Here is a 13,577-nt window from a genome sequence, read left to right on the forward strand (position 1 = left end):
CTTTAACTCCACTGCCACTCCACTAGTGGAATGCTTGTTATTGTGTATGGTTTTACCTCTTTTATCAGCATTGGAATTCTGTCAGTTAAATGGCCACTTATATAAAATATATAAATACACTTTCACATATCTTTCCCAACAAAAACTTGCAGGGCCTTTGAACCTCAATATGTGTCATGTATTTTATTTAATGCTTATGGGGACTCGGTTTCTTAAAATAACTTTGAAAAAGGAATTTAACTTTTTTGTGATGTATTATTCAAGAATTGTGTTCGACTGCATTCCAGACAGGTTTAACTTCCTCCAACTTCCAGTCACTTTGTGTCGTCACGAAAGAAACACAGAACTTAATATGAATGTGAAAAGTGATGCATAGTAAACATGCGACAGAAGCAAAAAACTTCCACCATCTGCTTAGTTGAAGATAGTTCATAAAAGAAAATTATGCTCTCAGTGTAAACAGCATTTTAGCTTTGACCTTGTGATTGACTATGGGATAAGACACATCAGATCGTTTGTTTCACAGAAGAAGTTGCTCATTAATATTCTTTAATAAATTCTTGGTAGGTGATTGTGTGAATCATCTGCCTACCATGGGAAAACTTCAGCCATCAGATAGAATAAGTAAATTAAAAGATGATGTTCTTTCTTCTTAAAGAGAAGAAACACTCTGGTTCCAATATAACTGATGCTAAGGCAGCATCTTCGCAAGCCTCTTCAGGAGCAACAGTCGTGCTGTTGTCACACCTTAGCTACTTTTGGGGCAGACATAAGCACATAATTAGAGTGTTGGAAGGATGGATTCTTATGATATCTCTCAAATACAGCTGTCTTGTAAGGTCACTTCACATCCCACCCTCTGGAAATTCACATTTTTAAATTCTAAAATGCATCAATTATTTTTCCATGCAATTATAAACATGGCGGCCTGGTAGTGCAGTGGCACCGATCTTTTTGCCTGGAGTCTGCATGTTCTCCCTATACCTGCGTGGGTTCTCTCTGGGTACTCTGGCTTCCTCTCACCGTCCAAAGACATGTAATTGGGGACTAGGCTAATTGGATACTCTAAATTGACTGTAATTTAGAGCAATGGACTGGTGACCTGTCCAGGGTGTACCCCGCCTCTTGCCTGGAAGCTGCTGGGATAGGCTCCAGCCCCCCCGAAGCTCTTAACAGGATAAGCGGAAGAAAATGGATGGATGGAATTAAAAACATATAAAACTAAAACACAAAACTGACCTGCCAGAGTGGGTCTTTCTCTTCGGGAAAGAGCTCAAAGTACTTCTCAGCGAGGGGAATTGGAGGCAGGGTCTGCAGCTTGAGGTTAGTCCAACATTGGACGAACTTCACCAAAGACTCAAAGGTGTATAGACCCAGACGGTCATTGCCATAGTTGGACAGGTGGGTCATGAAGATACTTATCTAGATAAGAGAACAATGAACTCAGCAAGTTGGTTTGAACAAGTCACGATTACACTTTAAGACTTTGAGCCTTAGAGCCAAATCAGTACAAGTGGAGGCTGACTCAACATTGGTACCTGATAAATACGAGTACAGATAGAAACAAACCTTTCAGTGTTTTAGACGCCAATTTATCTTAACAATGAACACTGTTCCTATTAGCACAGTTACACATCTGAGCATGCTGAGCAATACAATACTATTGCCATAACACTACTAACTGATTCAACTTTATACACCACAAGCAAAAGAGGTCACTCATTCTTACAGGGTTTAGGAGGATAGTTAGGAACAGCTCTCCTCCTCTAATGCTCTTGTCCAGTTCCTTGGACCCTCCAGGGTATTCATTATAGAAAATTGTGTGTGTGAACAATCCGCATGTCTGCCTGGGCAACACCTGAAACACATATGGTATTTACTTAGTGTTTGTTCTGTATTTAGAGATTTGAACATGTAACACCAGCTCCTCGAAGGAGTGTTATATTATGGGTAGTTTTGTTTTTGTCTTAATGCATTAATTGCTTTCATTCATTTATAGTGATTTTTTTTTTTATTTAGCCCCAAAAGGGTTTTGTTTCAGACACAGACAGACACAGACACACACACACACACTTTAAATGTGTAACCCTTCTGCAATTGACTCTTTTTCGTCCGCCAGTGAATAAGTTTGCCTTTATGTTTTTATTTTTCAGTGTCATGTTCCATGTGACTATGTACTAGGTTAGAACAGTGAAACTAACTGAGCTGCCAGCTAATGAGCAGAGTAACAAAAGAGATGTGTGGTATCTCTGTGTCTGTGTGTGGATTCTCTGTCCGAATCAGAGGATCCACATGACACTGAAGTAATAGACATTCGTTTGGAAATGTAATTCTAAGGTTGTAATTGTGTAGAAGAAATACCAAATTAAATTAAAAAGTCAAGTTGAACATTTGAATTTGTGCACATTCAGAACCTTGAAAACGTGACCTTAGAAAGTAAACCTTTTTCATAACTTTCAAGATTTTGCATAAACACTGGTGTCCATTCCACTGTCAAGTAAATGCCAATGCTGATTGGAGGTGCTGATAGATACCTGTGACTTAAACGGAACCAAAATGGAACATAGATTCAATCATTATTCAGACCACTTCCAACATAAGAGAAGAGAATATATGTGACTGATAGCTGAGCTACAGAAACATCAACCCCAGGTCAGCTGGTTCCCTCTTTTGAGCAACAATTCACATCAACTTGTTATAAGTATATTTAAGATTCTAAACACCCCAACTTAGTCAATATTATGCTTCATATTTGACAGAGTATACTATAAAAAGTAACTTATATACACATCAAACTGATTTTTTTGAGTTTCAGTAAAATATTTAATCAAGTATCTACTCTGCTGTAACCTTTCATGTTGCTGCACTAGAAACTACTTACATTATATCTATTAATTAATCTATGACTATATTTTGAATACTGAATTGAAGTGTTAAAATTTTTATGCATTTGTCACTTGATGGCACACTTTTTAAAATTGTAAAACTTGTGAAACAAACACACAATTTAGGGAAAAAAGAAATACATTATACATGAGGCATTTCAGACAAAAGGCACTGTCTCTCCCCAGAAATAATATCCCTATTACTCAGGTGTATCCTGGAAATATTTTTAAGTGCATTCACTATGTGCTTTAATGTTTAATAACACCAGTGTGTCAGGGTGGAGAAAAACATCCTCACTGGAACATTATTTCAATCCAGAACTGACCTGGATCCCACTGTGGATGAAACCACGCCGATACCGAGCAGGTCGAAGGTGGGGGTACTCCTCAGTGCTGGTCACCTTGATGTCCCACACAGCCTTCCAGGCCTCATACAGCTGGCTGTGAACTGGGTAAACCCCAGAGTGGTGTGGAGACACTGCATAACCCAGATCTGTTGGGATACCATTCTCCTGGACAGAGGGAACACTGAATGAGTCGGTTCCTCACAGAACATAAAGACCTTATATTAGCTAAATATTACCCCACCCTGCTTCATGTAGCTGTAAGCCTCAACTGCGACATGGATGTCTCCAGTGGGGTTAATGGTGCTAACCTGAGCAAAAACCTTGTTGATCCTCATCTGCTCTGCCAGGACACTGACGTTATGAAAAAGGTGTGGTTGCATGTGATTCCACATATGAGGAAACCACCAGAAGTCCATCCTGTGTTGCAGCAGCATATCGTCTCCCTGATCCTCCTCATCAGTGCCTGAACACACACATACACACACACACACATACACACAAGCAAATACACACACTGCCAGAGTTAATTTCATTGCTGCCTCAACCTGATGTAGGGAATTTGGAACGGTATCACTGACTGGGTACAGAACCTGACTTTACATCATGTTTGGATTTATTCTCAGGTCAGTATGATTGCAACAACTAAAGACTGGGGGCTGTAAACATATTACCATTTATGTAATGGCTCCAGTGACTCACAACCACATCATGAATAAAATGTGTTATTACAGTGATATCAAAATGGAAAAATGACTTTGTTATAGATATATCATAAATCAGGGAAAATGCTCAAATATGGAGAAGCAGGCCCTTAGCTGTAGCCACTGAAACATCCATGCTACATACATCAACCCATATCCACAAGCATTATGAGAGAGCGATGAGGACACCACTGCAGTGAAAATAGTTTGGTTACCATCAAGCCAAATAATTAGGGCCTGAGCCTGAAGGTACTTTAGGCGAAGACCCTATTATGTTTTTAAAACTGCTTTTGATATTATGGTATATTTAGCAGTGAGATGAAGACCTTAGCTAATCTTTAGGTCCTCCCTCATTGCAGCTGCTGAAGAGAGGTTGTGGAAAAGCTCCCAGCTGTGAGCGTTTTGAATGGTCCAAGTGTGACCTGGGTCTTCCTCTAAAATTGAGCCTGCCTCTTAAAAGACATCTTGAGAAAAATCAAGTTTAATAAAACCAATTTAATGCTGCTCATATTACACAACTAATTTTACAGAGAGACTGTTAGTTGTGTAGGATAGCGAAAGAGTTTTTTTTATTTTTCTCTAAAAAGACACAAAGTCTACATTTGCAGTTTAAGAGAATAAGCCAAGCTGCTGATACAAAGAAATTCTATACCTGTATGATAGAACTTTCCAGAAAATCCCAAGTTGAAGGTAAAATTAGGGACGAATGTTCTCAGCTTGTTTTGAGTGTTGAGCAATGCCTGTGAAAGAATGACAAATACTCCTGAGTTTCGCATTTATTACTTTCACAGTAACAGTTTCTATTTCCAACGTGTAACAATAACACTAACATGTTAATGACAAATTTTGAAACACTTGATACATTTTATAGTACTTAAAATAGAAATAATTTTCACAATGATTTTATGCTGTTTTGAATGCTGTAAATTTTCTAAGGAGTGTGATTTTAATTTCCAGTGTATAGAATTTAGGATTTATTACTGAAAGAATATAATATCTATAACATCAGAGTTGATACACAAATGCATTTCCAGAACTTTTTCCAAACCTTTGAGGAAAATGAAAATATTCTCAGAAAACTCTTGTTTATAAAATAACCAGAGACATCCATATAAAAATTTATCAGCATACACTTTACTAAATCTCATGACAAGCTGCATGGTTTGATACAACTTAACAAGTATTAAAGTAAATCAGGATTAACCAAAATATTTTTCTTCTTTTTTTGGTCAATGGAAATAGGGATTTAGGTTTTTGACACAGAGCCAGACAATGCTCGCCAGTTTGTGATTTTATAACAGCATTCTGTATGAGAGACATTTAGACAACACTGCTGGCATCTCGAGTGAGCTCTTCCCCATTCGTACAAAGACACTAGCTCTGCTATAGTCCTCCTTTCTGTCTTTGCCAATTTTTATATAAGCATTGATGTATACAAGCACAATATATTGAACTGGCACAAAATTCTGGCCTTGAAAAGGCTATGTTAAATTGGTTCATGACAAATTACTTTAACTGACACATCACTTACCTCCACATCTGACACCTTCATACGAGTCCCCTCTTTTCCCACAAATATATCATCCACATCCACCAGGACATAGCGATCTAAGGACAAGCTCAGTCTCCTCCCTGTCAGGTAGGAAATGGCATCTACAAACACCAACTTGTGAAGCCAGAAGGTGAGGTTGTTCCCAAACATAACTCTCTGAATCCCATCGAGAAGCCCTAAGTCCTGGATCACGGTGGCATGGAGGGTCCGTGGGGTGCTGGGTCCTAAATGTGTTGGTGCCTCAGATGACTTGACGCTGGCCAGAAGCACTGGCTCATAGGTAGAGTGGTTGGACTGAAAAATAGTCCAGTCATCCCCAGGTAATGAGCCCAACTCCACCTGGTTGGGCTTGGTGACGTAGAGGAGGGGGGCACTGGGGTTGATGCGGTAGTCCCTGAGCCCCAGGTGTGAATGTAAAAAAAGGGGGAAACCCTTAAGCTGTGCACTAAGAAGAGTGTTTTCATTAGCTTTGTAGAAGCCGATGACACCTACTCCATACTCAATGCAGTACTTGTCCAGCAAATCACGGTTCCATACATCCAAATTGACATATTTTAATATATTTTCATAGATGATCAGTGAGTAGCGCCCACGGTTATAATCCGTCAATGTGGGTATGTCACCTTTACCGGGAGCAATTTCTGTCTCATGGCGAAAGTGGCTGGACTCTAATATGGCTACAATTTCCTGGCCAAGCTGGGAGTAGATGCTCTCTACAAACACAAGAATTACAGGGTCTGTCCTGGAATTCTCTATTGGCTTCGCCTGCCGTTGTTGGTTCTGGCGTGGGGCAAGTGGAGCCTCTGGCCACAGTGGTGCTTTCTGCCCTCCTCCAAAGGCTCCAAAAGCCCCTGCCTGCGACCAACCCCCACCTAGACCACAGTCACTGAAAGGTAAAGGGGGGGGGTCTTTAATTTTGGGATTGTTGGAGACATAGTAAGCTAGGAAGGCCATAGACAACAAGGAGAATATGATAAGTGCCAAGATGAGGCGGTGTAGCTCAAGCTGACGGACAGCTCGCATTAGTTTTCCCAAGCCTGCACCTACCATGATGTTGGAGGGGGGAGGCAGGACTGGGCAACAAGCAGCAGTGGTTAGCAGGGAGACACAGGTCAGAGGTGGAGGAGGGGTGAAAGAAGAAGGAAGATCCGACAATAGACACTGGCACTGAGGTGTGCAGAGGAATAGCCATTTACACTAGGTCACCATGGCCAGCATCATCCATTACATGCTCTCCACTTCTAGCTTTGTCATGTAAATGCCACTATCAAATGACTGAATGAAGAGATGGGCGAAAGGACAGATGATTATTCAATAGATGGAATGTGAAATTGCATTGCAGCGAAGAGGAAGAAAGGGCAGCCACCAGCAGATGAGGGCTTGAGAATCAGGTCCAGATTCCAGCCACTGTGGTCTGCTGCTTGGTCGATTCTGTCCTTGGCCTCTATATGTATCCCATCTGGAGACGCTTACATTTTCTCTCAGCAGTAGGAGTGCTGGTGCAGGCAGTCTGTGCTTCAGGGCTGAGCCCCCTTCTGCCACCTGATCTGAACATCCCAGATTAATCCGCCTAGATGAGAGGACAGTAGAGGGAGAGGAGGTAAGAAGGTTAAGAGATTTTTCAAGACTGACTTAAACAATATCCTGACATTTAAAAAACTGACCAAAATAAGATGTTTTGATACAAATATTGACATTTTCAGTTATTTTCAGTTATGTTATCAGTTACACTAATCACAGCAGCAATGACCTTTTCACCTTTTAAAGTCTGTCAGAATATGCAGAGGGCACATGCCATGTGGTTATTGCAAACAGAATTGTATTGGCAAAGAGGGCATGGACAAGAGAACATGAGCTCCATTCACATGGGAGAAGTGTTCATTGTTAATTTTTTTAAACAAGCCCCAAACCCGCACAGGATAGGCAAAGGTTGTACGTCACTCAACTCTACTGATATTATGTACTGACACTGCCCCATGTTCTGACAAAACATGCACACACCTGAAACGTCAGAAACTCTATTCTTCAAGGGTTCCTATTTTTCTCCACTATTTTTGTTTACATGTGAACTGAATTATGACCGATGGGGATTACGCCCATCTGCCAGCTAATGTGAAATAGTGCATCAGCAGTAGCACAACTGCACTTATTTAAGAATATAATCATGTGTTTGGACATACCCTTATACGCTCCCAGACTAATGAGGGAACTCCCCCTGGCTTATACTTCTCTTGATAAAAGGCGATGGAATATTTGTTTGGCACTGAGAAGTTCCTTTTTTACGGGGCGAGGAGAATCTAAACATTTGTACTTGATCAAATGCAAACTTATTGTGGGCCAATACATTTCAGACCAAAAACCAACATACACACTAACTTGCACTTATTGTGAGGACCTTGATTGACATAATGCATTTTCTAGCCCCTTACCCTAACTATCACACCTAAATGCCACACACTGACCGTAATCATAAACCTAATTGTAACCCTGACCTAAAACCAAGTCTTGGCCTTCAAACAACCCTGTAAAATTGTGAGAACAGGTAAAAATGTCCTCACTTTCATGTTCTCACTCTGTCCTGAAATTCTGTTCCTCACTAAGGAAACAAATACAACACACACACATACACACACACACACACACACACACACACACACACACACACACACACACAAACACACACACACCTGACATTGAACAATGATGTACATATAAGCTCAATAGTAACCACCATGTTGGGTGTATAAAAATATTTCTCATAGGGGCCCATCTTTTATCTATGAGGCTAACAAAGATTCAGTCAAAACAATTACAAATACAAAAACCACACATAAGTGGGGCATCTCTGAGTTGGCAGCATAGTCTCTCACAAACACACAAGTGAATTATCCCTGATTCGGCTGGTGGTGCCACAAATCAAAGTATAGTGTCCATGAGCAGAAAACCATCCTCAGAACAGAATTAAAGCCATATTAGACTACAGACATGAAATGTAGATGCCACAACAGCAGAGTCCCACACCAGTAAAAAAAGATGACACAGACAAAGAAACAATATCTTCTCAGAGACTGCCCCAAACACATACATTAAGAGAGCTGCACAGTTTATCATGAACCATGCTGTGCTCCTTGTCAATCAGTAATCTAATTCTATGAGAAACACAGTTTCGTTATTCTATAGTATTATTCATATCTTACCATTTAGAAGGTAAAATACAATATCTGAAGCCAACACTGAAAACTGAACACCTACCCAATGAATGAATAGTCAAATAATGGAATATCTGGGTCCAGCCCTTGCTTCTTGACTGTGTGTTCAAAATGAACTAAGCTTTGTCAGAGTCCAACGCTTGCTTCTGATGTCACACAGGTGTACATTCAAGAGAATCAGCACCAACTGGTTGAACCTTCACATGTACATGTGAGACTGATGAGCAGCACCCTGCGGAGCTGGTTCTGCTGGTCTTCCCACTACATTTGATGGAACTATTGTTATCCACGAAGAAATGTTGTAGAGTAAGCTGTGTCACTTCTTAAGTATTCTTCTCTTCATCTTGAAATGTTTGAGGGAAGATGGCCTTTAACTTTTTTCTGACTCTGTGTACTTTTCCTCATCAACATCCAGCCATAAATGTTGCTTGGTAGCCTTGTACCATAACAATACTTTATATTGATTCTTTCAACAATAAAACAATTAACCATATCACAGTCAGCCACATTAAATTTTGATTAGACTTGATTCAGAAGTTTGTGATCAAAGTGGGATAATGCACTAATAAACATGAAAAGAATTACAGTTATACCATCAACAAAAAAACCTACTAAAGTTTCACAATTTATTCATGAGTGCTCAAAAACATAACAATGTCAATCACTAACATACAATTAAAAGAAAAGTAATCTTCTTTGCTATGGGAATTTCAAAATAAATATAGGGAGCAGAAGGGATCGATCTTCAGATTTTGTATCAATTACGATATATTGTTAGTCACAGAAAAAACAAATCAGTATCAGTTGATCTATCTTTTCACCCCTCTTGCTCGGAGTGCTAAAGTTCAACAAATTCTATGTACAATCATTTGAATATATGCTCTTAAATTGGACAAGATTCATTTTGCTCATTACCTGTCATGACTTGGCTCCATTCAAATTATTCAGGCTTTCAAACTGTTTAATTTGAGCATGTGTATGGATTATTTGACAATCTCTATGAGCTTTCTTTCCCTATGTTACAATTAGCCTCATTTAACCATAATCATTATAAGATAATAATAGGAGATCAAAAGAAAATACATTTCAATTGATGTGTTGCCAATTGTGCATGTGGGGTAATGCTATGCTCCAACCATTTCTATTGCTGATTCTGTTAAGGGTCATGGGGGGGCTGGCAGCTGCCATTGGGCAAGAGGGGGGTTCACCCTGGACAGGCTGCTAGTCCATTGCAGGGCCAACTCATATAGACAGACAAACATTCACTCTCACAGTCATACCTACGGTCAATTTAGAGTATCCAATTAGCCAAGTTCCTTCTTGCCTGTCTCTAGACTCTGGGAGGAAGCTGGAGTATCCAGAGAGAACCCACACAGGCACAGGGAGAACATGCAAACTCCACACAGAAAGACCCTGTGCTTGAGCTGGGGCTCGAACCCAGAACCTTCTTGCTGTGAGGCGACAGTGCTAACCACTGCACAGCCGTGCCACCTAATGCTATGCTTTTAAAGCAAATTTCTTTTTTGAATTCAAAGCACAAATAAACATCAAAAATAAGAAATGTCAAGTTTTTTTTTTTTGCTCCTGATCCTGATACTTTTAAGCTGAGTGTCTGCCAATACCAATCCAACATGCTAATACATGGATGCACAGAGCACAACTCAAGTACGTCTTCACTATTGTTATTAAATCCTATCCAATATATTACCTGATCATAAATCCAAATATCTACACAATCCATTTTTATTGCAGCATTTGCAATAGGAAAAGGGGTTGAATAAGGAAAGTGTACTGCAGCTCTAAAGCTCATTTCCACCTTTGTGATACTTTAAAAGTAAAAGACTCCTGCGCACTGTCTTGCTCAATTACTCTTAAGTTTATAATGTTTCAGTCTGTTTGACATTCATTAGTGTAGAGGAATTTGGTGTGATGAAGGAATTCGTCAGACACAAGACACAGGTTGGAGACTCAGAGAAGGATTACACTGGACACTTTACTGGACGTCCACCACAAATGTACAAGGTCCACTGTGAGATGAAGTTGAGTCAGGTCCCCCAGAATCTCTGTGTCCAACCCCTTGTAAACTGTCATACTTGTAATGTTGGGCAATACCCAGTCATACTGAATTAGAACATCCTGTGCCAATGTGACTTGCAAACACAGCTATGCATGTAGACAATGCTAAACACAATGCCTAAACCATCTCGATTGGGTTTAGGTCAGGTGATTGTGGAGACCACGTCATCTGGTGTAGCACTCCATCACACTCCTTCTTGGTCAAATAGCCCTTACACAACCGAGAGATGTGTTTGGGAGTACATCCATCCATTTTCTTCCACTTATCCTGATTAAGGGTCACGGGGGGGCTGAAGCCTTTCCCAGTGGCTTTCGGGCGAGAGGTGTGGTAAAGTCCATCGCAGGGCCAGCGTATATAGACTGACAACCATTCACACTCACAGTCATACCGATGGTCAGTTTAGAGTATCAATCAGTCTAGTCCCTATTTGCATGTCTTTGGAATGTGGGAGGAAGCCGGAGTACCAGAGATAACCCACACAGGCACAGGGAGAACATGAAAACTTTACACAGAAAGATCCCGTGCCCGAGCCGGGACTCAAACCCCTAACCTTCTTGCTGTGAGGTGACAGTGCTAACCGCTGCACCACCGCCTGTTTGGGGGGGTCACTGTCTTACAATGAAAGCTGGTCCAACTAAATGCAAACTGGATGGGATGGCATGTCGCTGCAGGATGCCCTGGTAGCCATGCTGGTGTGCCTTCAATTTTGAATAAATCCCCAACAGTTTCACCAGCAAAGCACCCCCACACCATCACACCTCCTCCTCCATGTTTCACAGTGGGAACTATGCATGTAGAGACCATCCGTACACCTTTTCACAAAGACACAGCGGGTGGAACCAAAGATCTCAGCAGACTAAAGCACAGATTTCCACTGTTCTAATGTCCATTCCTTGTGTTTCTTGACCCAAACGAATCTCTTCTGCTTGTTGCTTTTCCTTAGTAGTGGTTTCTTAGCAGCTATTCGATCGCGAAGGCCTGATCGGCGCAGTCTCCTCTGAACAGTTGATGTAGAGCTGTGTCTGCTACCAGAACTCTGTGTGGCATTCATCTGGGCTCTAATCTGAGGTGGTGTGAACTTGTTATTTCTGAGGCTGGTGACTCGGATGAACTTATCCTCAGCAGCAGAAGTGTCTTTTTTGCTTCCTTTTCTGGGGTGATCCTCATGTGAGCCAGTTTCATTGTAGAGCTTGATGGTTTTTGCAACTGCACTTGGGGACACATTCAAAGATTTTGCAATTTTCTGGACTGACTGACCTTCAGTTCTTAAAGTAATGATGGACTGTTGTTTCCTTTTACATAGCTGATTGGTTCTTACCATATTATGAATTCTAACAGTTGTCAAATAGGGCTGTCAGCTGTGTCCAACATGACTTCTGCACAACACAACTGATGCTCCCAACCCCATTAAGAAGGCGAGAAATTCCACAAATGAACCCTGACAAGGCAAACCTGTTAGGTGAAAACCATTTCATCATGAAGCTCATTGAGGGAAGGCCAAGGGTTTGCAGCCCTGTCAACAAAGCAAAGGGTGGCTACTTGGATGAATCTAAAATTATTTATATGAGGCTTATTGGATGGCACTGTAATGGCGAAAGGTGGAGAGCGACTCGTTTGTTGTAGTTGCGTTTGTTAATTAAATTAAGTGTGTTCCTGTCCGTAAGTGTTTGAATGAATGATACCATGCGATTTATTAGTGTTTGTACTGCTGGACATTCTCATCATAGTGAGATCAAAGTCTGGAAAGTACACTATTTCATGATGAGGAAATGTGTGCTGCTGCTGCTGCTGCTGCTGCTATGCTCAGCCAAGTTTCTACTGGCAGTGTCTGGGAGACATGGAGGCAAAATCCTGCGGTATAGCCAGGACGATCTGCTGCTCCTGCGGGACATGGATTACCCAGCCGGAACATGAACAACTGGGGTGAGTTGATACAACGCGAACCAGGTTGCGATCACCGGTGGAAAGCTTCGATCAGGAAGCGGGGAAGGAGAGGCGGAGTGAGGCAGAGGCTGAAGAGACTAACCGGCACTCGGAAAAGTCCACTGCTTCCTTTTATTATGGTCGCCAATGTGCACTCGCTACGTAATAAACTGGACGAGCTACAGGCAAATATATCATGCCAGTGGGTGTATAAGGAAGCCAGCCTGATATGTCTCACTGAAACCTGGCTTGACAGCACGATAGCGGACTCTGAGCTCTTGCTGGACAGATTCGGCACTCCGCTCTGATTGGACCGGGACACTGTGAGCTGCCAGAAGAAACACAGGGGTGGGTTGTGTGTGTATGTGAATAAGGACTGGGGCAGAACTGCTGATGTGAAAGACTCTTTCTGTACACCTGATCTGGAGATGCTGGCAGTGTCATTCAGACCCAAGTATCTTCCCCAGGAGTTTGGTCAGCTGGCCCTAGTTCTTGTTTACATCCCTCCCTCTGGCAACATCACACGCGCGTCAGAGGCTATTGCTGCTTGTGTCCATCAGATTGAGAGTGCATCCCCGACTCCCCTGTTCTCACCTTAAGGGATTTCAATGGCTGCAGGCTAAATAAGACTCTTCCAACTTACCAACAGTATGTTACATGTGCCACCAGAGGTGACAAAACAACCTAGCGAAGGTGACCTCTGTTACGGAAATATAAAGAACGCATATAAAGCATACAAAAAAAACACCTATTAGTACTGCAGACCATAATGCTGTTCATCTGATCCTTTCCTATAGCACTAAACTGCAGAGAGAAGGCGTGACCAAGAAGTTGGTGGAAAGGTGGGACGTGGATGCGGTTGAGACTCTTCAGGGCTGCTTCC

The 13,577-nt window shown here is 41.5% G+C and overlaps 1 protein-coding gene across 5 annotated transcripts in view; it reads right to left on the bottom strand.

Annotated features, from left to right (window-relative positions):
• ndst2a (N-deacetylase/N-sulfotransferase (heparan glucosaminyl) 2a) overlaps window positions 1-13,577 on the bottom strand; it is a 38,739-nt gene that overhangs the window by 9,465 nt on the left and 15,697 nt on the right. For 4 of the 5 annotated variants that reach the window (XM_086180016.1, XM_086180013.1, XM_086180011.1 and 1 more), the window contains 6 exons: window positions 5,465-7,055; window positions 4,586-4,673; window positions 3,541-3,695; window positions 3,212-3,397; window positions 1,730-1,858; window positions 1,240-1,422 (listed from right to left, as the gene is read on the bottom strand). In XM_086180016.1, coding sequence (XP_086036142.1) covers window positions 1,240-1,422; window positions 1,730-1,858; window positions 3,212-3,397; window positions 3,541-3,695; window positions 4,586-4,673; window positions 5,465-6,535 — 1,812 coding nt within the window. In that variant the 5' untranslated portion in view covers window positions 6,536-7,055. Of the gene's footprint in view, window positions 1-1,239; window positions 1,423-1,729; window positions 1,859-3,211; window positions 3,398-3,540; window positions 3,696-4,585; window positions 4,674-5,464; window positions 7,056-8,737; window positions 8,878-13,577 lie in introns of those variants that run through there. The other variant, XM_086180014.1, reaches the window with a different exon arrangement.

The sequence above is a fragment of the Aulostomus chinensis genome, chromosome 16, assembly GCF_037954235.1.
Source record: "Aulostomus chinensis isolate RoL2024-O1b breed Wild chromosome 16, RoL_Achi_v1.0, whole genome shotgun sequence".
Lineage (NCBI taxonomy): Eukaryota > Metazoa > Chordata > Actinopteri > Syngnathiformes > Aulostomidae > Aulostomus > Aulostomus chinensis.